At 38.2% G+C, this 24,335-nt stretch overlaps 1 protein-coding gene across 4 annotated transcripts; it reads left to right on the forward strand.

Annotated features, from left to right (window-relative positions):
• Positions 1-445: 445 nt before the first annotated feature.
• On the forward strand, positions 446-22,955 carry ikzf2 (IKAROS family zinc finger 2). 4 transcript variants are annotated; one of them, XM_085384625.1, is made up of 9 exons: positions 446-646; positions 1,944-2,026; positions 3,337-3,383; positions 9,802-9,903; positions 12,677-12,865; positions 13,680-13,847; positions 16,627-16,764; positions 17,090-17,218; positions 18,124-22,955. In XM_085384625.1, exons 3-9 carry the CDS (start codon positions 3,356-3,358, stop codon positions 18,933-18,935), a joined length of 1,566 nt encoding a protein of 521 aa, XP_085240751.1. In that variant the 5' UTR covers positions 446-646; positions 1,944-2,026; positions 3,337-3,355; the 3' UTR covers positions 18,936-22,955. The 4 variants fall into 4 exon arrangements, with proteins under 4 accessions (XP_085240751.1, XP_085240754.1, XP_085240753.1 ...); XM_085384627.1 differs by lacking the exon at positions 446-646 and adding an exon at positions 728-1,041; XM_085384628.1 differs by lacking the exon at positions 9,802-9,903.
• Positions 22,956-24,335: the final 1,380 nt, after the last annotated feature.

The raw sequence follows: 24,335 nt of genomic DNA on the forward strand, positions 1-24,335 counted from the left end.
TGAAATTCTTAAAATCAACTGTTACTGTAGCTTGTACAAGCAGTAGTTATAGACTAATGGTTTGCATTCTTGACAACACTGATCATTCTATAAAATAGCCTATGCTTTTGCCACAATTTTATTTCCAAAGAAATGCAATAACATTGTAGTAATTTAGTGATAAATATTATGTATATATATATATATATATATATATATATATATATATATATATATATATATATATATATATATATATATATATATATATATATGAGTACACGGTAACCCCCAATAGACTATGCCACTTATGTTTTGTCGTCACAGGGATATAATCTGGCAACAGCCTTAGAAATAAGAGGCCCCTTGTAACCTAATCGATTGCCGAGCAGGGAGGCAGACTGGGTCCACACTCTGTGATCCGTTTCTCTGTGTCAGACCAAGTTCCCAGAATAGCAGCTCGTGCTGGTTGTCTGTGGAGGAGATGGAAGAGGAAGTCAGTGGTGGATGTAACAACTGTTGCTTTTGCTGCCGCTGCGGAACCATACCTGTCAGTCCGCGCTGCATGTTAGATGTCGGACAAGAATGAATTCCGTTTCAAGCCGAGACATTCAGTCTGGATCAGTGTGCAAGTTCATGGGATTATATAAACTCCTACGTGTTTAAGGTAAATTAAAAAAAAGAGAGCGCGCGGGAGAAACCTTAGTGCGTGAATCGGTTTCCTGTTTGAACTAGGTAACTGCTTTGATATAGCCATTGAATTTCGTTCGGCTATCAATTGGCTACAGACGCTTCAGAGCTGCTAGGGGCGCATGTCTGCAGCAAAGGCAGACAAGGAGCGTCTGTCTGATGAATGGAAAGCCAGACGGGCTCTGCTGTAGACTGCGGTGATCGGATAACCTGTTGAATTGCAGCTGTCAGCCAGCTCCGAGCCTTCCAGGCAACACAGCCAGCAAAAATCACTTAACACGAGAAACAGCGCGTTGCCACTATAAGAACAAAAAGTCGCTTTACGGTTTTGCAGCTGATGGTTATTTCCAGAGATGCGCTGTTGCCAGCCAGGTATGCACTCTGTCCTTAGCTTACTACTTAACTTGCCTGATGATCTGCAAAATACACTTTTCTTGCCTTTTTGCTGTTTTTCTTAGTTTGAATATTTTTGGCTTCCTAAAGTAATCGTGCAGACAAAGTAGGAAGTAGTTTCAAAGTGGAAGGCCTTTATTTAAAAAGGAAACTGATAATTTAACTTATTATTATGGCTGATGGGACAGTGCCCCACGTTGGCTAGCGTTTGGACGCATTGCTGTTGTCGACTTTATCCGCCGTTTAGTTTGCCACTACATAACATTATTCCTATTGTTGGCAGCAGCAGCAGCAGCAGTTAAAACAGATGAAGCTCTACCGGTTTGACCTTGAGTCACATCTCCACAGTAGCTTTTTATCATTGCCTATTATCATTACCCGCGGATTTCCAGTCCTTTGGTTGTTCAAAATAGCTTGGCTGCTCCCTGTCGCTATGGCTAATTCCTTAGGAACCGGTGGATCCAGTTTGATCCTTCTCTTTCTTTCCTTACCAACTTGTTGAGTTTTCCACTTCTTTGTTCCTACTGCAAAAGTCCACGGGGTAAGACAAGAGTCGTGCGACTTCTAATGGAATGCTTTACAGTCACATCCAGTGAGTGTATAACTTGGTGGGGCAGCGCGAGTGTCGTTTTTTTTTAATGTGGAAAACTGTGCGGGACGCACGCAGAAGAAGCTTTTGACATTCACCTGTAGGACACTATCGACGCGCACCTCCTCAACTTTCCAATGATTTTTTCTGAGCTGACTCATGTGAATTAGAGGATGTTTTTCGCTTTTAGTGGACTGCTAATGAGACGTGTCGATCTAAAAAGAAGTCCTTTCTTTCGTATTGAGACATCCCTGGACTAAATAGGCATATTTTACTCTTTGTTTCATTAAAGGGAGGTGGAGACACCTTGCCACCCCCTCCTCCGTCCTTGACTGAAAGCACAAACTAATTTTTGCACAAGGGAGACTCTTGAAGGTAATTATGTGAATATATATATATTTTATTCACTCCACATTACTTTCTTGTTTTACTTTCACGTTTCACTTTTAATTTTAGTGGCTTATCGTATATAAATAATCACTGTTTAAAAGAAATGGCTATGCCTAGTTGCTGTGACTATAAAATGGCCAAAGATTACCCCCATGTAGCTAAGAGGAGGTCTCATGTATGTACTGAGAAAATTGTGGCTGACTTCTTTTCACCAGTAAACTGTTATTAGAGTATCTAATATCTAATCATGGGAAATGAAAAAAGGGGATGTGGATTCTGCGTTTGTCTTGCCCTCTTTTCTCATTATTTAAGAGCTTAGTTGTATGTTCTTCAAGGAAGCCAGCAGCTGTGCAGTGATACAATGTAATGTTGTTGTGACACTCCACACGTTTAAATAATATCAGAGTTTTTGTTGTTGTTATGTGCTTCCAAATTCTAATGATTATAAAGTCACTTTGTATTTCTTAATTATAACATTTTTAGACTCAGCAATGAAAGGAGGTTGAGCGATAACGATTGAACCAAACTTCAGTTTCTAACATATAAAAATAAGAAATCCCATTACAACTTATTCATATGTGCCCCATTACACCAACACTCAGTTAAAAACAGAGCGTGCCTTACACTGCCCTTCTAGAAAGTTGAATGTCTTGTGTTTCGTTTTGAGGCGATGCCACTTATTGTGTTGGTTGCTTTGTCACTTTGTTTGGCACCAAAGTTCAAATTGTAACGTAATAAATTTTAGTGATTAATCTGTCAGCATGATGCACATTTTGGTTCATCTTCCCTTGCCCGTTTTGTTATTCGCTCAAATAGTTGAGGGGTTCATTTAACCTGAAATAAAGATAGGTGAAATGTATAACGTTTGTACAATGATTATGTAATTTCGTGGAAACAGGTGAATAAAGGAACCATGAAATCAACAATTCAACTTCTTTTTAGACAAGCACTCTTTTCATTGTAGAATGTGAAACTAAAACACGGCTGTTCACACATTTAAAATAGTTCACAGGGTAACTTGCTAAATATACATGACTACTTCTCTAAAAAGAAAACAGCACAGACCTATTGTTGCTGTAATAAACTTCTGTAGAGTGGAAGTTATACACACAAAGCTTTTTAGCTGCTGTGAATTGCAGTTAGTTTGCACATGCATTGCTTTGATCGTGCAGGTTTACGTGATCATTCATTGTGTCACTTAGTTTTATCTGTTTGTCTTCATCGTTAAACAAATGAAGAATTAAGACAAATTAATAATGTAAACGTTGCAGTAATATCTCAATTCTCTATTGCAGCACTCCCAGAGCCCTAGAAATGGAGACTTCCGAAGACTATCGTACTAGTAAGTCTTTACATGTATTATTTATTACATTCAATTGACACTGTGACCCATACATTATAAACAAGGACACACTATAACGCATATATTCAAATGCATGTTTATATTCTACTGAATATGAGAATAATAATGATTGCATCGTTATGAGAACTTTGACCTTAAAAAGTGGTTTTGAATTTCACAGTGAATCCAAAAATTTTCATTTGATTTTTAATTGATTTATTTTTAAACCATGAAAAAAAAAAAAAAAAAACCCCAAAACATTTTTGCAATCACAACACAACATTTTAAGGGATTTTCCCCCAAGTGCAGCCTTTTTCCTGTTCACCCCTTAAAGTTAGAGAAAATGCATTAGCAACATCCTGTTGAACGAAGCAGATACTGGATATGCGCTTTGTGGTGCTCCATTGCCCTTTGCTGGTTTCCTTTGGGCAGGTCTCTTGAATATCTTCCCTGCCCCCCCCCCCCCCCCCTCCACACCATGTATTTCGCTTTGGTGTGCATATTTCAAAACAGGTAGCATGTTGTTGATGATCTGTGGGGACTTTTAGGTCTTCATTTGGGGTTTGCGCTTGCAGGAACACACAGGCGAATAGTCTTGGAGGTGGAAAAAAGAAATGGAGGCTCTTTTTCTCCCTGCCTGTCGGTGCGTCACTTCTGAAATAATATTTTTATAATTATATATCTTTCAAAAGGCATACATCTTTGGAGGATACTAGATGGAATTGTCATTGCTCCCATATATTTTGACTTTCTCCTAGGTTTGGCGAGGCACTGTGTACTGTGGGTGAAAATTTAGGTCAAGTAGTCTACCTTTGTGTCACACATCATCACAGTCTCACTCAGTACTCTTCCACATGTACACAGCTACCCTACTACACTAATTCTTAGCATCCCCTGTTACATATAAACACTCTGTTTACACGTTTTCCAAAATCTCTGGGAAACTATGTTACAAATATAACAAAAAAATTGAGTGTAGTGGTTTGTAATTCCTACGTTTAAAAAAAAAAATACAAAGACAACGTATCAAACGTTAAAACGTTAAAAGGGAGACATTATATTGTTCTCATGTATTTGTTTGTTTTAAGACACATAGATTAATTTCGAACTTTATGGCAGCAACATATTTCAAATAATTTAGGAAAGCGACATGTTTACCTCTGTGTTGCATCCCGACTTCTGCTAACACTACTCATAACCATTTAGCATACTATAAAAAAATGCCTTTCTAGTCTTGCTAGATAAAAGACGCAACTTTCTCGATGCTTTGTTTTGCGTTTTAAAAAATCTTTTAACTGTCTATTTTTTATTTTATTTTATTGTTATCTGCAGCCTTCTCAACTTAGCATCAAGCCTCTTTTACTTCAAAGCCTCGCTGTTGTCATAAGTACAGAATGTCGTGTGGTATCGATTTGCTGATATAAGCAAGGTCTGTTCTGCAAAAGATGCTGGTTATGGTTATGCTGCAAAAGAAAACTAAAAGCAGAAAACTGTGTATAACACTCATTGTAAGAAATGCCGTGTGCACTTATGAATCCCCATATGGTTTTGCTTTGGAACGGCACACAAGACAGTTTTCCATCTCATTTCTGTCCATCTTATATGAACTCAGGTCCGAACAAAGTGCTAGTGTTTTTAAATCTTGTTTATATAGGCAACACTTTTTTTTAATTTTACTTTTTAAATTTTTTTTTGCATAGTAATGTTGCTAAACTGTGTTCCACAGTGATAGTGGTTTTCAGTAGTATCCTGAGATTATGTAATGATTTCCTCTGGGCACGCAAACAGATTTCTCCAGAGTCTGTAGGTCTTTCAACAACTCTCGATGTAGGATTTTGTAAGTGAAAAACCTCCCCATCTTTACTTCTGTGGGAGTCCAACTAATCTGGGATGTTCGTAATAGCTTGTCTTCTCCAGCCGTTTGTTGTCCCCGATCTTCCTTTTTCCAAATGTATGGCTGGTATAAAACTCAGAAATTGCCTATATTTGACAAATTGAATAAGTATGTATGATATTGACACTTAAAACAAGTTATAAGAGCAGAAATTCCATTTGCTATCCTGGGACAATGATTGGACTTTATAAGCTATGCTCACTGTGTGTTAGTGAAGTCAGCAATTATTACACCTACAAGTTTCATGTGTACACATTTGTTCCTTTCCATTTGCCAACACATTAAATCATGTCAATTTTGTATATTACTCAAAGAACATTTTCTTCCGTAAGATTAAAGTGTTTGATATCCTAATCTGTTCATACAGATTTGACTCAGCAAACCAGGGACACCAACGCAAACCTCAGTCCATGAAAGCATACGTGTGTGTCTGAGTCTATTATTTACCCATACCCAAATGTATTATCTATCAGCCAGTAAAACGTTAAAAGTTTGTGTCTGCAAACTCACTGGTTGTGATATCTATGTATCTATGTATCGATTGGTATAGATTTATATTTCAAGGGGATTCTACTGGATTCAGTTCAGTTAACCAATTTTCATTCTCAAGAAACCAGTTTGAGATGATTTCAGCTTTGTGATATGTACTGTGGTCATAAATGGATGGAAATGGTCAGTAACAATCCCAAGATAGACAGTGGCATTTAAACAATGCTCAATTGGTACTAAAGGGCCCAAAGTGTGCTAAAAAAATTATTCCCCACCATCACAGCACCACCACCACCACCAGCCTGAGTCACTGATATAAGGCAGAATGGAGCCACACTTTTATGTTGTTCAAATGAAATCGCAACCTATAAATCTGAGTACTGAGGCAGAAATTGAAACCTATAACTTTCCAATCATTTGTTGTCGAGTTGTGGTTAGCCTGTTTAAACTCTAGCCCTCCGTTTTCTGTTCTCAACTAACAGAATGGCAGCCAGTGTCATCTTCTACTCTACTGTAGCCCATCTGCTTCAACGTTTAACATGATGTGCACTCAGCGATGTTCTTTTGCATACCTTTTTGTAACAAGTAGTTATTTGAGTTACTGTTTCCTTCAGATTGAAGCAGTCTGGCCATTGTCCTCCGACCTCTGTCATAAAACAAAACATTTTTTACAGAGGACTGCCATTCGCTGGATTTTTTTTTGGACATACTGTATTCAAAGTCACTTAAATCACTTTTTTTTCCCCTATTCTGATGCTCAGTTTAAATTTTAGCAGGTTGTCATGCAACATATACATATACATTGAATTGCTGCATGCGACTGGATTGAATTAGATATGTCTGTTAAAGATAGATAGATAGATAGATAGATAGATAGATAGATAGATAGATAGATAGATAGATAGATAGATAGATAGATAGATAGATAGATAGATAGATAGTAGGGGTGCAACGATATTCGTATCGATATTGAACCGTTCGATACAGTGCTTTCGGTTCGGTACGCATATGTATGAACAATACAACATTTGTAATTTATTTTATCAACTTTCCTTCTGACGATGCTGTCTGTGTTGAGCGCTCAGTGAATCTGCGTTCGACTACTCCGCCTAGGCTGCACTGTCGAGCGCAGATCCACTGAGCGCTCAACACAGACAGCATAGTCAGGAGGAAGAGGGCAGGGCAAGCTAGCGAGACAGAAGTTAAGCTCTCCTTGCAAGATGGACCTCCCCCACCCTCATTCAGATCTGGTGTTTGGAATTATTTTGGTTTTCATGTGACGTATGACCCTGAAGGTAAGCGAGTCATGGACTAAAGTAAAACAGTATGTTGGATGTGCCATGCAATGCTTAATTACATTGGTGTGAACTAGTGTGTTAGCGCAGTTAGCTCGTTAACGTGTTGGCCGTCTAGCCCCATGCACGGGATTTGCCGTGTTGTGGCGTTAAGGTCATTTCAACGAGATTAACCTGAAAGCACTAGTGGGAACACAACGAATATGACTGCACATTGCCGACATCATCCTAGTGCAAAGACAAAAACAACAAGCATGCTACTAACTTTAGCCGAGTCATTTAGACAGCTGTTAGCACATGATTCTCCTTATGCTGCTGAGAATATAGCCCAGAAGAAGCGGATAGTATAGCTTTTATTTTGGAAAGAGACATTTCTCTGTAATAAACTCTCTTTTCCAAAGATGAGTGATTCCTCAATCAGATACAGGGCTCGCAATATCGCTAGCCCGACGTCCCGGAGCTAGCATCTTTCCAGTCGGGCTACAAAAATCTCTCTGCCCTGCCCGTCGGGCTATTGTAGGAAAAATATATGTCAATGCTTTTGCATTCTTTCAGAAATGTAGCTGGGTAATTATGTCATTGGCATCGGTGAGCCACTGTCAATATGTGACATATTGAAATCGCGTTTGAATTTGCGCTTGTTTTTTTGCTTTCACTTTGCAATGACAGCACTGATCTGTGAGTGATGATAATTTGTGCACCAATTCCTCTGACATCGTCTTATTAATCGTTAGCTTACTATGCAAACATGACAAGTGAAATCTCCCGCAGCAAGCTTAAACATGTGAGAGGTTGATCGCGCAGAGAATCGCTGAGCTTATGTGAGTCCGTGTGTAAAAGTAGCAGTATATATATTTTAGTTCTGCTGAGCCAAATAAGACAGGTCGGGGTGAAGAAGTGACAGCCAAAGAAAAGCTTACCACAAAATGGAGAAATTATTACAAATCAGACTATAAGGCAAAAAGAAAGTGCAGCTTTATGGTTTCATGGACAAAAGAATTTCTGTGGCTGCAATATGACAAGCTAAATAACCAGGGCTGCACATAAGTGGTCCGCAGGTGCGCATTCGCTGTCAAAATAAAAAACGCGCACAAGGGTTAGGGTTAAATTTAAAAACTGTACTTTTGAGTTAAAATATATATTTATAATTTTAATAAATGACAAATTAAAAAGGCATGAACATTTTTTTGTATCGAAAAAATATCGAACCGTGACACCAAAGTATCGAACCGAACCGAACCGTGAATTTTGTGTATCGTTGCACCCCTAATAGATAGATAGATAGATTTGGGATTACCTAGATTACCATGGTACTGTTAGGTGTCTGACAGCATCTGTTACAGTAATGGAAAATCCTCCATGACAAATCTGGGCCACTCCTGTCTCCAGGACAGTATTGCCAAGTGATAGCCAACGTTGGTCACCTGAGATTTCCTCCAACCCCAACCTGTGCAACCTGAGCCTAGGCCCAGGGATTGTGTCTTGGACAGCATCTCCCAGTAAGCCCACTCAGTGAGGCTGTAACTACAATGGAACAATGCCACAGAAAAAGCTTGTCAAGTTAAGAGGAGCTGTCAAAGAGAGAAAAGATCTGACACAGATTTCTTTTTTCATGTATGCGGGGTCACTTTAGACATATTCAGAAAAAACAAATTGTAACAGTGCACCATTGTAGCAATTCACAGGAAGCATCTATCATATTCTTTTGATTTTTTACAGAGATTCCATAGCTGCAGCTATCCTTTTTAAATCGGACTGATAGTGTGGTGACACCACAATGGATACTTTACAGTATTTCTCACTGTGGCTCCTAAGGGGTCAGAAGGGGTGTTTGCCTGTTGCTACTGCATTGTTCTAGTGACCCTGATGGGGCCATGCTGTAAGGGGATAAGGGATTGGTTTGCTCTCCCTCTGAGTGGACACCGGGCTATCCATAGCCCGAGTTCTGTACAAACTGCTGAGAGAATGCAATTTGATCTACATTTGCTGAACATTATAATCACATAGGTGGGTAAAAACTTTTGGGTAGTTTGGTTTTGCATTCTGGATATTAACTACCTTAATGACTATTCAAAATAGGTCTTGAAATAGATCTGAGTATGAAGAAATTAATCATTTTCAATCTGAGAAGGCAAGCAGCAGAAGGCTTCTTCATCTTATTCAGTATGTCAAATCGAGACATTATATTTATTTCTGTTCTATTGTCACTATATTTACCTGCATTAAGATCATAAGGGCAGGGATAGCTCAGTAGGTAGAGTGGTGGCCCCATGATCGGAAGGTCGGGGGTTCAACTCCACTGAACTGCTACCCTGAGGTACCCCTGAGCAAGGTACCGTCCCTACACACTGCTCCCCGGGCGCTGCATTGGTGGCTGCCCACTGCTTCACTGGGTGAATGGGTTAAATGCAGAGGAACTATTTCCCTATGGGGACTAACACATACACATTACATTACATTACATTACATTACATTAGACCAGAAATAAGCATGCAGTAAGGTCTGGTATTTTGCTGTCACAGTCTCTAATGTCATCCTCAATAACACCATTTATTTTTCTCAACAGCAACTTTCTCAATCTTAACCTCAGTCTTTGAAACCTTTTGATGTAACATAACCAATTAGTTGCATATTTAACACAATCAAGAAAACTGGCATTTTTCACATAACAGTGGCATTTGTTGTTCAAGTACCGTATTCTACAGCACAATGCAGATTGCAGTGTTTCTGTGTCTCCCAGGTAACGGCAAATGCTCTCCTGGTAAGGAGAACTCGAGAATGTTGGCGGATATATCAGCACCTAATGGAGAGACAGTTCCTCAGGGTCCTAATTCCCCTGGTGGTGAGTGCTCAGTTATTAGATACACATTTCTGCAGTCTTCCAAGAACAGCTGTAGAATGAGCAGAGGCACTTTATCATTAAAAATCAGCATTAGATGATTCAGGTTGGCTATGCGTTAAGATATTTTTTCACAAAAAAAGTTTTGCAAGGAAACAAAGAATACTCTGTTTCCCATCAGTAACTATGGAATACATAACTGATACATTTATAATTGGTTGTGCCAGGTAAATTACCATGGCAGATGTGAGCAGATCAGAAAACAGATGCCTGTGATAATATTTCTGGTATCTTGCATGGAACACATGTTCATTTGATTTGTGTGGAAACTTTAAATTGTAAAAAAGTGGAGGAAAAGCCATCCAAAGCATGAAGCTAGAATGACATTCTTGTCTTAAATTTGAGAAGCTTCGTGAGAAAATTATCGAATAAAATATACCTGAAGACGAAAGCAGCGTTACCAAGGGGCTGTAGATTACACAGTAAAAGCTTGCGTGCAAACAATGTGCCCTGTTGCATCTTATATCATGTTGCACTTGGTCTGAAGTGTTGCTTGGTTCCTTTCAGCCTACTGACTTATATCTATAGATCATCTCTAGCAGTGTCACTGTGAAGCAGCAAAGTAAGAAAAGGGGAAACAAAGTAAGACAAGGGACCTCAGTGAAAAAAAGGGGAAGCTTATCTCCCACATGTTTAGAGATGCAGGGAGGTGGGCTGTGCGATGGTTTTCACAGGGAAATACTTTTCACCAATAAGAGCTGTTGTCATCGTCTCAGTTGCTTAACATGCTTGCCATTTGAGGTTTTGTTTCAAAAGAGTTGTGTTACTACTCATCATATACTGACAATAAGCACAAAGGGGTACAAATTTTGGTGCCAAATTTCTTAAACTTGCAAGCAAAAGCAGAAACCGTACGGGGGTTATATTTGTGTTATGCGCTGATTACACTCTAGCTGACTACATGACAGATTGAGGGATGCCTGAATTTCTTTTTTGGGGTTCGGTCACCTTCTCAATCAGTAGTGATCATGATTCTAAGTTTTCTGTTCACTATATGAAAATTCAGATAACTCATAAATTGAACGGAGACGTAGTAATTATAAAAAACAGTATCTAGATGATTTTCCTAGCTGTTTTTGTCATGCGGATTGTTTCAAGCGTATCCTCATCTGACCAATCTTTGCATTCCACTCTGCCACACTGGAGAGACAGATGTAAAGATGCAAGGAGCTGAATAGCAAGGACGTTCAGGTCTGCTCCGTGTTGCCAGGATACAGCTGTCGAAGACAGGCTCGATTGCAACTTGGGTATTGGGATAAGTGTTCTTCTGTACAAACTGTGGCATTGAAAAACATACAATATTAGATTGAACAATGCTGTTTTTGTATGCATATGCATGGATTCAATCACTTGCAGTGACCACATTTATGCATATCTCATATTGGCCTGTGAGAATTAACTTCATGTCAAAGAGAACAATTACTAACTGCTGTCTAATGGGAGGCTTTAGTAATCCAACCACATATGCTTATATTATTGATTTTTATAAAATCCCATAATAAGATAGCCAGGATTGTTTAGTTGTAGTTGGATAATGTATACTCCTTGCCTGTGCAACCTATAAAGCCCCAAAAGCTATTTACAAGATTTTATGTAGTGCCTGAATGTTTTTTAAAGCACTTCAGGCTCATGTGATTTTTTTTAAATTAAAAATATAATTTACACAACAAAAGCTAACTGACCCCTGTGCATATTACTTTGATATTGCTACATATGACAGATGTACAGAGATCAAAGATATCAAATGTAATAAACTATAAATGTAAACACTTTATTTTGCTTGTTCATGGCGTATTTAAGATAGCGTTTGTGTTTAAATGACTGAAGATGATGTTTTGTGATAATGTTTTGCTGTGTTGAGTTTGTTGATTTTATTCTATAAAGAGTAGAAGACCTTAGAAAAATATTACAATTAGTATTTTTATGTTAAATTATTGCTAAATGCTTGTAACCAATAACTAGAAACTAAGTGATACGTTTCCCGCCAGCTCAGATTCAGACACACATACATGCAGAAGCATGCAGACCCACACATGCACATGCGCACCGGTGCACGCACATGCACGCATGCGCACACGCACACACACAGATGCACTCATAATATTACACAATATTTTGCTTTTGCCATCCAGCCGGTCTCCCACTGCTATTGAGCAGCAGCCAGAGAAGGCCTCTGGCACTCCCTTTCTTCCCAGGGACAGCCAGAAACTAGACCAGCCTGTTTTATTCTTTTTTTTCCCTTTCTGTCTCTTCTTGTCACCATGTCAAGTCAATGCTATCTATGAGATCAGTTGGTATGTAAAAATGTTTTTAATTTTAATTTTAATTTTTTTTAATTATTTTTATTTATATTCTGTACCTCTAATCTTCTCTATCTCTAGCCTATATTCATTTTGTCTACAGTACATAGCAAGTCCAACACAGATTAAATCAGCCCGTTGCACTCCAATTCAGTTTACAGAAGTGACTCGGCCTTGTGGCTCAACCTTTACCTTCACCTAGTTCATCTCCATCCATTACAATTCAATCTGACCAAATTTATTGTAATGCATATTTACCTTTGACAGAGTTGTGTAGCCAGCCTGGGTTTGGGTATGGTTCATGATCGCTGTGGACAGCATTTGTATAGTAAAAGTAGATTTTTAACTCTCCTATACACCTAACATTTGCCGTGCCATCAGGCTCATCAGGATTGTACTATGCTTTGTTTTTTCAGAACTGACAATTAAGCAAGAAGAAGAAATCATGGATGAGTCTGACAACAGAAGTCCAGCAGTGGAAGAAATAGGCCAAACAGGGGAAGAAGGAGTAGCACTAGAGGAATCCATGAGTGGCAGCCCAAGCAACGTACAGGATGGGTTATCTGGGCCAAATGTGACAGCCGAATCAGGAAATCGATCAAACGGTACTCATTTTGTTTTTCCAAATGGCATTAAAGGTTTTTAAATAAACCTTTTAGCATAATTGACATATCTTTTATAAAACTCTTTGGAGATGAATGATCCACAAAGAATTTATCTTGTTCCGACCATTAAACCAGCAGGGGAACCAGCAGTTTCCACTCCTTTAGAGTGAGTCAGAAACCATTTGTTTTCCTCGACAGTGGGTGTGGACTGCCGTCTTTCTTTCTTTTTTCTTTGGTTGAAACAATAGCCCTGTCTTGGAATTATTATCAAGGGAAAAAAATATCCTTGGAATCCTCCGCAACAGGTTTCAGTTGACGCCATGAGTACTCTGGTTATCACAGGTCATATTTCTCTTTTCCATCTCCAGATTAAAAGTAGTCTAAAGTAGTCCATACATATATGTGCTTGTGTATTAGACACTGTAGCACTTGCATTTGTAACTTTACTTCAGCCAAAAGTATATTTAATGCTAATGTTAATGCTGATTACAATATATTTTTGATTCCTTAAGAGTTTCCAGAAGAGAGTCGCAAGTACACTACGCTCATGTTATCAAGTTTTTGTGTTGTAACTATGTGATGTATTATCACGGTCAGAAGTTGTACTGAATAATTATTTTGTTTGTTGTTCACTGGCAACTACCAAGTTGTTCAAAGAGTCAAATACCATGTCATAATAATTCGAATGACATATTTTAAAATATTAAGGGGAAAAAAATCCAGTTATAAACAGTGTCTTCTTAGGTTTGTTGATACTTTCAAAAAAATATCCACAGTGATTGTGGCATTGACTTCCTGTTCATGAAACTCTCAGGAGACAGGCCGTTCCAGTGCAACCAGTGTGGTGTGTCGTTCACCCAGAAGGGAAACCTGCTACGACACATCAAACTCCATACAGGTGAAAAACCCTTCAAATGCCCCTTCTGCAGCTACGCCTGCCGGAGGCGCGATGCCCTCACTGGTCATTTGCGCACTCATGCTGGTAAGTGTTCTCCTCCTCAGCCCCTTTTCTTCCCTTTTTACTTGCCCACTTGTGCTAACCAGAAGAGACTTTGTGTGTATATATATCTACATATATATCTATATATATATATATATAGATATATATGCAGTCGACATAAGCATTCGATATTGAGGTACACTATTTTAAAAAGCCCAAACCCTTTCAACATACTATTAACCTCTTAGGTAGTATTTATGCTGGCTGGTGAGGCCATACCTTGTCTTTTAGATAGATTATGTCTTCTTTTTATCTGCGTGTTATATACGGCACAGTGAGTGCTTTGTGGTTAGGTACCAAGAAACACGCTGTTCCTTAGTCGCTAAGGAGGAAACTATCTGTCTGTTGAGAAACACATGGGGAGTGCTGGCTGTATCAACTGTAACCCACTTTCCTATATGAGGATGTGCTCTCCCTTTTGTTGCGCCTTTGAAATCAAGGTCAGACAATACCGTCATTTCTGTCTGTGATGCCCCGCAGGGTTTACTCATATATAGTTCTCTTTGTTAAAGCTAACTTTTGTGCTTATGTGTATGCCCATATGTTTATGTACAGTTTCGTGTGCGTGCAGGTGTAATTTTGCTCTTAGAAATCCTTACTTACATGATTCCTTTACACACATCTTATTTATTTTTGTCACATTTGTCACCTACCTTCATTACCATTTTCTTGGTTACACTTCTGTTGATCTGAATTTGTTTGTCCTTTCGTAGACTCTAAATTTGACTCTTCCGAACATCGATTTGGATATTTGACCGACGTGTGTAATCTTGACTCCCTCCCTCTCTGTGTTCGGGGACTATTCATTATACGACTATTGGAATCCTGGCATTTGTGGTTTGGTGCCCTGCCAGGAAGAACAGGTAGAAAGAAAAGAGAAATACAAAGCTTTGACAGAGAGGTCAGATGATGAAAACGGAAGACTACGGTGAGAGACAGTGAAGACAAAGGCTAGATTAAACCTTATACTGGAAGATGACATTTTTCATTCAGGCACAGTTGATTGGTAAAATAGTAATGCAGGAAAATCAGGTGACAGGGTTTTATATTATTTAAGGTCTAAATTCAAACAGGTTTTTATTTATTATCCAGATGGCGTCAATAAAGTGGGTCTGAGTTCACAGTGGACTGTTTGCATGAATAAGAATAGCACCTGTAATGTGTCCACTCAACATCTGTGCAAGATTGTGTGTGGGTGGTTATATAAATATGAAAAAGTAATGAAGCCTATGTAGTGTGAGTGAGAATCTGTATAGCCACTGAGAACAAGGGAGTGAGTCTTGTTGACTGAATACTGCCTACTCCACTGTTAGAGTACCACACGGCTGGAAAGCAAAGGCAATTATTTCCATGATGACGTTTCATTTTGAAGTAACTCTTTCATTACCAAAATGAATATTGCTGAGATGACCCTGCATATACACCACACTTCCACACTACCCACACTTTGATAATATTGAAACCTTTTGTCATTATGCAGTACTCTTGTAACTGTTCATACTCAGAAAAAAAAGATAATAAACCCCAGTTTCAAGTTCAGCCCATACAGTGTCATTCACAGACCACAGAAGTACTGAATGACATATACGGCAGAAAAAAACTATTATTCTTTTAAATGATTCACGCAAGAAATGTAAGATTGGCCATGACTGGTCATGTCATTGTGTAACAAGTGGGTTTTATTTCATTCACATCATCAAAAGGAAAAGTCCAGCACAGACAGCGTAACATTTGGAAACTTTTCTTTTTTTTAATAACTCCACTCGCCTTTTCTATGTGAGAAAGAGTACTTCTGTTAACATGTGAACTGTCACCTAGCTCTAAATGTGTGTGTAGTTTGTGTGACTGCTCGTATGTGTGTTACAACCTCCATGCTCAAAGTGAAAGGTTTTGGGTTTCTCTGTTCTCACAGTGAAAAGAGCACTGGATCACATCTTCTTCTAGTAATACTGTCACCATGAGTCTACATCACTTGGCCAAAGGTGCCATGTTTGTCATATTGGTTAGCTGTTGTGGTCTTCAGTTCACTTCATGAGTCATTCTAATTTTGAGAATACTCTGACGCAGGACTCAGATCTTTCCCTCTGCAGTGTCTGGGATTTCGCTTGTTGAAGCATGTTGCAATTATTATTTTTTTTAACCATTTTTGACTCAACTTACATGTCAGTATGGAAACAGCTCGTGTTGCTCACAAGTAAGCTGATAACTAACTGCCCGGATAGTGTACAATAACTTCTTTAAACAACAGAAATCACCTCCAATAATTCATTGGTGTGTTGAATGCTTGTTGAAGCAAACGTGACGTATGAAAGGAAATGAGTGGACTAAGACAGATGTAAAGAATGAGTCTTTATATTTTCACTTTTCTTCGTAGGAAGGAATCTAATTAAATAGAACAATGAATCACACTCCACCTCCATAGCAGTTTAACCTGGAGTTAGTTTCCTACCGCCACAATGGGATGCATGATCAATTCCATTATTTACTCATGCTATGCCTCTGCAGTGGGAGTTTGCTGCACAGACCAAAGCGTTTTGAAATGCAGACTTTATGGCGCAACAGTCTTGGTCGCCCACAACTTGTGTTTCTGTCTGGCAATAGTTGTGTGGAATCACACTAGTAGTGGAACCTCCATGATCTACTACTTACTGTTCACAGTGTGTACTACTACGCACCACCTAAATAATGCGGCACTGGATACTGCCCACTCTCTGTCTACAGCGATGAATGAAATTAATAGACTGAATGTTTTTGCTTTTAGTCGGCAAACCGCACAAGTGTAACTACTGTGGGCGGAGTTACAAACAGCGGACATCTTTAGAGGAACATAAAGAGCGTTGCCATGGTTACCTGCAGGGTATCGGCTTGGATCCTAATGTCAACAGTGGGCCTTACACAGGTAAAAATAAATTCACTAGAATTGAAACCAGTAAACGTACATATAATACAGTAAAGTTAATTCTTGAATGAACTGGAAATAATCCTTACCATTAAGCACTAATGACTGATATATTATTTTGCGCAACTTTTGCTATCTGAGTATACTTACAAAATACTCAGATAAGTTATTTATTTTGCAAATAATAATAATATAAAGCTGCACTTGCCCTAAGCAAAATTCATCTTACTTTTATTCTAAACCCGATCATTTCTTCATTTATTTTTCCTTTTAAACACCCAGCTGTATTCGTGCTCCTTCTTATCACCTGTTCACTCCTTTTAAGGTGACGTTCCAAAAGAGCCAAGGCCCATGCCAGAGCCCACCATGGCCACCTTTGATCGGCCACCTGTTATTGAAAGACTGCATAGCAATGTAGGCAAGAGGAAGAGCACCACACCTCAGAAATTTGTGGGTGAGTCATACATGCATTTCAGACATAGTCAGCAAATCGACTACTCTAATTACCACGAAGATAAAAAACAAATGTTTCATATGATGTTTTATTCAGAGGAGTGGGGTGGGAGGGGGGGGGAGGAGGTTGGGGTTTAGCAGTTGAAGTACCAACTGAAATAATTTGTTGTATTATGTTCTGCATGCAGTGATCTGACCTACAAAGCATGCCTATATGCTGTTGTTATCATCTAAATATATTATTGTTCAACAATGAATTGATTAATTTAATTGGTTTATAGGAGTCTTGCAAATGATTTTACTTGAGCATTAATAACATGTTATTGTTTTTATCAGCTTACCCGATTTTATTTTTTGAGCTTACTTAGTTTGATTTGTCTTCCCCTTGTTCCATAGTTTTGCATTATATAGTATTATATAATATCACACAATAGCTTTGGCCTACAGTTTTTTTTTAATTTGCCACACTATTAGAAGATGAGATTGAGCAACTAGAGCAAGCTGACTGAGAGGCAAGGAAGTGTTTTTTTCACTCTGTGGTTACGTACACCTGTAACTTTGCCATTGCTCTTATCGAGAGAAAACAGCTTACCGCATCCCTGTTCTCGAGGGGTTAAACACTGCAGTCGTAGATGGATGGGGCTTTCCACTCATTAGACTCAAACATCATGCACAAAATGTGAAAAACAAGTTCAAAATATCACCAAGCCATAACATTCACTGTCTAGAATGGAAATTACAATCAGTATTTGCATTTGTACATATTAATTTTCCTTCTTGACTGAAGATAAAAATAAGAGTATTTTTGCCACTTATGCTGCTGCATCTATATATATATCTTATTTTAACAAGAAATTGCCATCATCATTATTTACATGCAGTCATGAACTACTCTGCTGTTTACAGGTGAAAAGATGCCTCGCTATAGCTATCCTGATATGAGCTATGACATGGCTGTTAAGTATGAGAAGCAGTCTGAAATGATGCCACCCCACATGATGGACCAGGCTATCAACAATGCCATCACATACCTGGGATCAGACACCCTACGCCCCATGCTTCACCATCCAGGTCCTCCACTTTCTATGGCTGAGGTGGTGCCTATTGTGAACCCACTCTTCCCCCATGTCCTGCCACTGAGCCAACGAACAGAACGTTCAGGAAACTGTGACACACTACCAACACAGCCGCCTCAGCCCCATGAGTTCCCCGGTCATCCCACCTCAAATGGCCCCACTGGTTTAACAAGGCCAGGTAAGCATCCCCAACAAGGGCAAGAGGAGTCACCCAGCAACAGTGGTGTTGAATCTGCTGACTCAGCTCGCAGCAGCCCTCAGGAAAGGCAGGGATACCATGGCAGCAATGCCCCCGTGGGCCTCAGGTCTCGTGGCAGTCCAGCAGTGGTCTTTTCAGGTGAGCGGATGAGAGATGCATCACCTAGAAGTGGGGCAGGATTCGGGGTTGGGATAATGCGACTGGCAACAGAGAGGCCTGTGAGCCAGGAAGGGATACGGGTGTTTGGACGGGAGGGCCAGGAATTAAGGGCCTTCCAGTGTGAGCACTGTCGAGTGCTCTTCCTGGACCATGTCATGTACACCATCCACATGGGTTGCCACGGATACAGAGATCCACTGGAGTGCAACATCTGTGGTCACCGGAGCAAGGACCGCTATGAGTTCTCCTCTCACATAGTACGGGGTGAACACACCTTCCAGTAAGAGGATGGGTAGAAAATTGAGGGATAGACAAAGAAGTGAAAGGAGCAATACCCTGATATCCGTCCTTATCTCCTCTGAGACTGCATTGTTGAATGGCATTGTAGACAAGTGTAGCACAATCACAGACTTTCTTTTTAAGCTACTTATTGCGAATCTGAACAGTTTAACAATCACATGAAGGTATGGGCCAAAGACACATTTTGTACTATTTAATTGCGATTAATGTAAAGGAAGGACTTTTTTTTTCTCAAAATCTTACTAGATTCTATATTAGAGCAGCTGTCAAAGGGCATTGACAAGTGTTTTTCTTTTTTTCATTTTAGTCTATTCTGAAGTATATTCTTTTGTCTTTTCCCTCTCATCATGCTTTTAACCGTTTTCATTCTGAAGACATAATGCATGCATATAGATGGTATATTAGAACTTGTTTCTGCCCTGTGGGCTCAGTGTGGTTGATAAAAATCAGTTTCAGATTACTAGACAAACGTCAAGGCTGCAGGTGGTGTATAATGTCACTAAAAAACATCACTATGTTTGACAAAATAGTAGCACTTATTCATTATTGTACTTATAAAAAATTTGATCATTGATGCTAGTAAATATACTGAATGCATTCTGGTTCTATTCTCAGTGGGTATGCAAGTGCATTGCTGCCTAGATTTAGAAAATGCTATTAGCCCCCATAAATATATATACACCACCTTATCACATTTTGTAATTCAGAGTAAATTGTCTTGCATATCATTATAAACAATGATAAACAATGTGATTTCCTGTGCAAAAGCTCAGGAGAGTCTTTTAGCTATTGCTATCTGCCTATCTGATAATGAGCAGTTGAAAATATTGAAGGCATTATTATTGTATTATGTTACTTTAACTCTCTGCAAATGGTGAATGTTTTAGCTTACCATATCATACCACCCATGTTTTTCCATCTCTCAGGGGCTTGTAAAGCATTTGTGAACCATTAGCGCAGATAAAGAAAACCACCAACTTCCTGTTGGTGGCTTGTCTATTTTGTAATTTTAAAATCCTGCCAAATAAAAAAGAGACTATCTAAAGCAACATATGAAAATGACTTTAGGGCAGTGTTTAAGCTGGTAAACATAGTTGAAATATCTTGATTGGGGAAAAAAAGTGTTCTCCTCTGTTTAAGAGAAAAACATGTTGAAAAGCACAATGTCTAATGTGTTCTTGAGGTTGCTTAACAGAGCACTGGAAACACAATGAATTATCTCAAATATTTATCTAAGACAAATTTCAGTTTGTCTTACATTTTGAAATGATCCTATTTATAGTTCATGAAACTGAAATTGTTGCTTATATTGAGACATATTTTTCTCTGTTATAATCAGTCACCATTTAAATGCAAGAGGACATAAGAAAAATCACTCTGAAAGTTAAACATAAAAACTGTTGCCTAGTCATTCTTGTTGTATCTGTGACTTTTAAAAGTTCAGTTGAGGGCGTCTTTTTTTCAATTGTTTTCTTTCTCTACACTTTCAGGGTAAGATGTCCAAATACCTTTTTAATTTCCTTTGTACTTCTGCGGAATACTACTGTGTCCTGTTGACTCAGACATTGTGTTGCTTACAGTTTGAGTACACTGCTATATTCTTAAACTTTGAGTATAAAAAAAAACAACTGTCAGAAATGTTGTCCACATGGACAAAAAAAGCATGATGGTGGTATAGAAGCCCTTAACAATCTTGAAGTCATTTAACTACCTGGCTGCAGTATGATTCTTTATGGCAGTGGATACCAAAGTGACAGCACTGGATGTTCTCTATTGTACCTCACTTTGTGCTTTACTGTATGCCTTTCCTTTTGATCTAATCCACTTTTTGAATTAATTGGGATGGTCTGTCTGTCTGTGCATGTGTAATATATTCTTTCATCCTGTTTGTAGACATGACTAATATGGGGAAGTGTATTTTTTTCTAAGGCTAAATTCCTAAAATTGTCATGTGATAATATGGTATTATCGACCTGATCTTGTTTGTTTAAGGCTGCCCCTTCTCCGCTCCTCATAAGCCCCATCTCCCACACAGATACACACTAATGTCTGTTCCTCTTCCTCATTCTCTGAATGTTACTCTTTGCATCGCCATAATGTCACCAAATTCATGTATGACCTTTTACAAAGGGGACCACGAAAGAGACAGCATGAGCAGGAGGCGGAGTTAAAGAAGCGTACCACGTACTACTACTCTGAAGGCTCTTCTGATAGTTGTAGCATCCCAAATCTATAGAGTAGGAGTATTACAACCTCCGAACTCGCTTGTCCATCATTTAGCAGTACATTGTCAAAGCCAGTTCTTTCAAAGTTACTGTCTCTGCTGTGAAAGGACTCCGATAAGACTGTGCTTGGTACAGTTGGTCATGCACTTTATGTCTCTTTAAAGCAGAAATGTCAAATGTTTTCTAGTTTTAATTTTTAAGTGTTGTGACTGTTTCAAACGATCATTGTCAGAACAAAAGTTAGACTTTTGTTTGAGGGAAAAATCTTGAGCAGGACACTGGAAATTAGGACTGTGTCGGTTTTTGCTCTGCTGCCTGATGAACATGTACTTTTTTTAATGGACTCACAAAACCGTTGGCATTATGAGTTTTAAACATGTATTGTCTAACATTATGAGCAGGCTATTATGCTCTAAGGCTAAACTCAGTGAACTTTTCTTTTTGTTCAGTATCTACTCGTAATCAAAAGGCAGCTTTTTCTCTGTTTACATGTTGCTTCTTTTCATGCGCAAATGGTGCCCAGCTTGCATAAAACCTTACTATTTGTAAAGTTTTGGCACTAGAAATTGTTTACATCTTGCAGCTGTGATATTGACTCTGTACATTCCTCTGTCATATTATTCCTATTTTTTTTTTCTAAAAAAAGAAAAAAAGGAGTCAGTTTATTTATCCTGTGATAAAATCTGTGTTAAGGATACCTTGGTTTTCTCTCCTTATCCCAGGACAGAACAGAGCTTAAACTAAATGTAGGATAATATATTACAGGGTTTTTTGTTGTTGTTGTTGTTGTTTTATTTTTGTTTTTTTAGTTACTCTTTAGTTACTTACTCTCCAGGTTATATTTAGTAACATCCTTTGGGGTACAGGTATATCACAGTTCCAACTATTTACTTATCTGTTGACAGATTCTTGACTTACTCTTTTTCCTTTACTGAAGCAGCCATATAAACAAACAAACAAAAAAAACCAAACCATAACAAAAAAAAGTGTCTTCTGTCAGCTTTCCTAGTGAGTGAGGACTTTACTTGAACGATTATTGCTATTGTTACAGATCGGGGGGAATGTTTTTGTACAGTGTGGTAAATGTCTATTTTTCTGCTGAAATGTTGCAAATAGTTTTGTGAATTTTGTGTGTTTTTTTTTTTTATTTAAAAATGTTTACAAAAAATGTAAAAGGCAGGGTTCCGGGTGCATTGTATTTTTTAAGGAACAGTATACAAACAGTGTATATTTTGGCACTGAAAATGAGCATTTATCCATATATGTGTGCTGATTGAACAACTTTGATATCGATACCAACTTTCTGATATGAGGGCTCTCAGGTATTTACATAGGATGTGTATTTTTAAGTCTTAAAATATGTGATTTATTTATGAAAAAAAGATGCATATTGAATTTAATTTCTATGATCATTTCTCTTGACTTAAAATAGTTTAACACTGAATATGGTGAAGGAAGTTGGAGTATTCTTAAGCCCCTTTTTTCAACAGTGACCATACATGAAGGCACACTGCTGTGAAGAATTCAATGTATATTTTAAGGCATGACTTTCTCTCTTCTCTATACATGGTTTTACTGCTTTGCCTATTTCATTCATTTTTAAACAGGAAGACAAACATAATACTGTGTTGTTTTCTGCAAAACATGCAAACTGTACCTTACTTGCAAATAAAATTCTTTATTGCAAGATAAAAATTGAATGTTGAAATCTGTTGATGCAACATTAAAGAGCCTAAAGGTCAGAAAACATCCCTAGAAAACTATTCAACTTCCACACTTTTCTTAACCATGAATAATAAAAACAAAGAGATAAATAAGCCCCAGACTATAAAATGCTGACATTCATCACTGATTTTAATTCTATATAAACTCAAAAACATCTTAAACACCAAGTAGTAATATATCTTTTAAAATAATTGAATAAATAAATGTAACGTGATTTTTTTTTTTTGTACTTGAAACTTTAGAACTTTAACCAAGCGCCAAATTCATATTATTGCTAAAAAATATATATTTGCAACACAAAAAATAGCAATACAAAAATCAGCATTTAACAGCTTCAATAACACAACACTGATGAGCCTATTTGAGGAAATGGAAAACCACAATGTAAACTGTCTGCTGTATCTTTTATCATGGTAAGGAATAATTTCTAAAAATGAAGTGCGCAGCCAACCCTCCTAAATCCTTACTGTACAGCCACAGAGGCTTGCCTTCATTTGCAATGTAATGACTGTTTGTTCCACTCCACTCTTTGTCTGTGAACAGGTGGTTACTAGAGCCTGTTGAAGCCTCAAATGTCAGAGCAGTCTTCCTCACCCCCTTACTTCTTTAATCGGTATATTGCACACAGACACCCTCACACATATTCACACAGCAAACACATACTAAATCAAAGCTGCGTGAAGGCGGTCGCAAAACTGAGAAGTGCAAAGCCTGAACAGACCCCAAACTGTATCTTTTCATGTTCAGATTCCTCCAGTTTTCTGCCTGTCAGTTGATTGTTTGTTCCCATCTAGATGATATCTCTGTTTGAGTCATACTTTCAGCATAGGAGTGATACACCTGCCCTCTTTGTGGTACTGTTGCAAAAAAAGAAAAACAAAAAAACAAAAAAAAAAGGAAAAACGTATTCACCCATTCCATGCCGAAAGCAAAGGAAAAAAAAGTTTATTTGAAAAATAGATTATTGCCATCATTTTGAGTCAGTAATTATTACAATATCACAAAAAACACAATATTTCTAAACGTCGTATATCAAAATATACTACATTTTCATGGTGCTTGGTAGTCATCACAGTTATTCATCACTATTACTTACTATTTTCTTTTTTATTACTAAGTATAACTAATCTGTCATTGATTATGACGGTGCTTACCGTACTATGACATTTCTTAGAGTCTGACATGTTGAAAATTAACCTTTTAGTCACTTTCAAGGTTTGAGTCAGTGCCATGGTTTTCAGTGGTCAAGGAAAATGATGACACATGAACCTGAAATCGTGCCAATCTGCAGATGAAGTACACACTCGTCACTCTATGATGAGCTGTCTAATCAACAAGCCATTTTAGCTGTTAGATTTCAAAGGGCTAAATGTGTTTTCTCCCAGAAAATACAACAGAGTAGTATTTTGTAGCTGCCGCATAAATAAAGTATAG

This window comes from Rhamphochromis longiceps, linkage group LG16 (genome assembly GCF_057381845.1).
Source record: "Rhamphochromis longiceps isolate RC_006_pf linkage group LG16, R_longiceps_female_GT1.1, whole genome shotgun sequence".
In the NCBI taxonomy this organism is placed as follows: Eukaryota; Metazoa; Chordata; class Actinopteri; order Cichliformes; family Cichlidae; genus Rhamphochromis; species Rhamphochromis longiceps.

Excerpts from the sequence above, each read along its gene's own strand:
- ikzf2 (XM_085384625.1), top strand. The coding sequence starts at position 3,356 with ATGGAGACTTCCGAAGACTATCGTACTA. Across the intron at positions 9,904-12,676 it reads GGGTCCTAATTCCCCTGGTG|AACTGACAATTAAGCAAGAA; the intron begins GTGAGTGCTCAG and ends TTGTTTTTTCAG. Across the intron at positions 12,866-13,679 it reads ATCAGGAAATCGATCAAACG|GAGACAGGCCGTTCCAGTGC; the intron begins GTACTCATTTTG and ends TGAAACTCTCAG.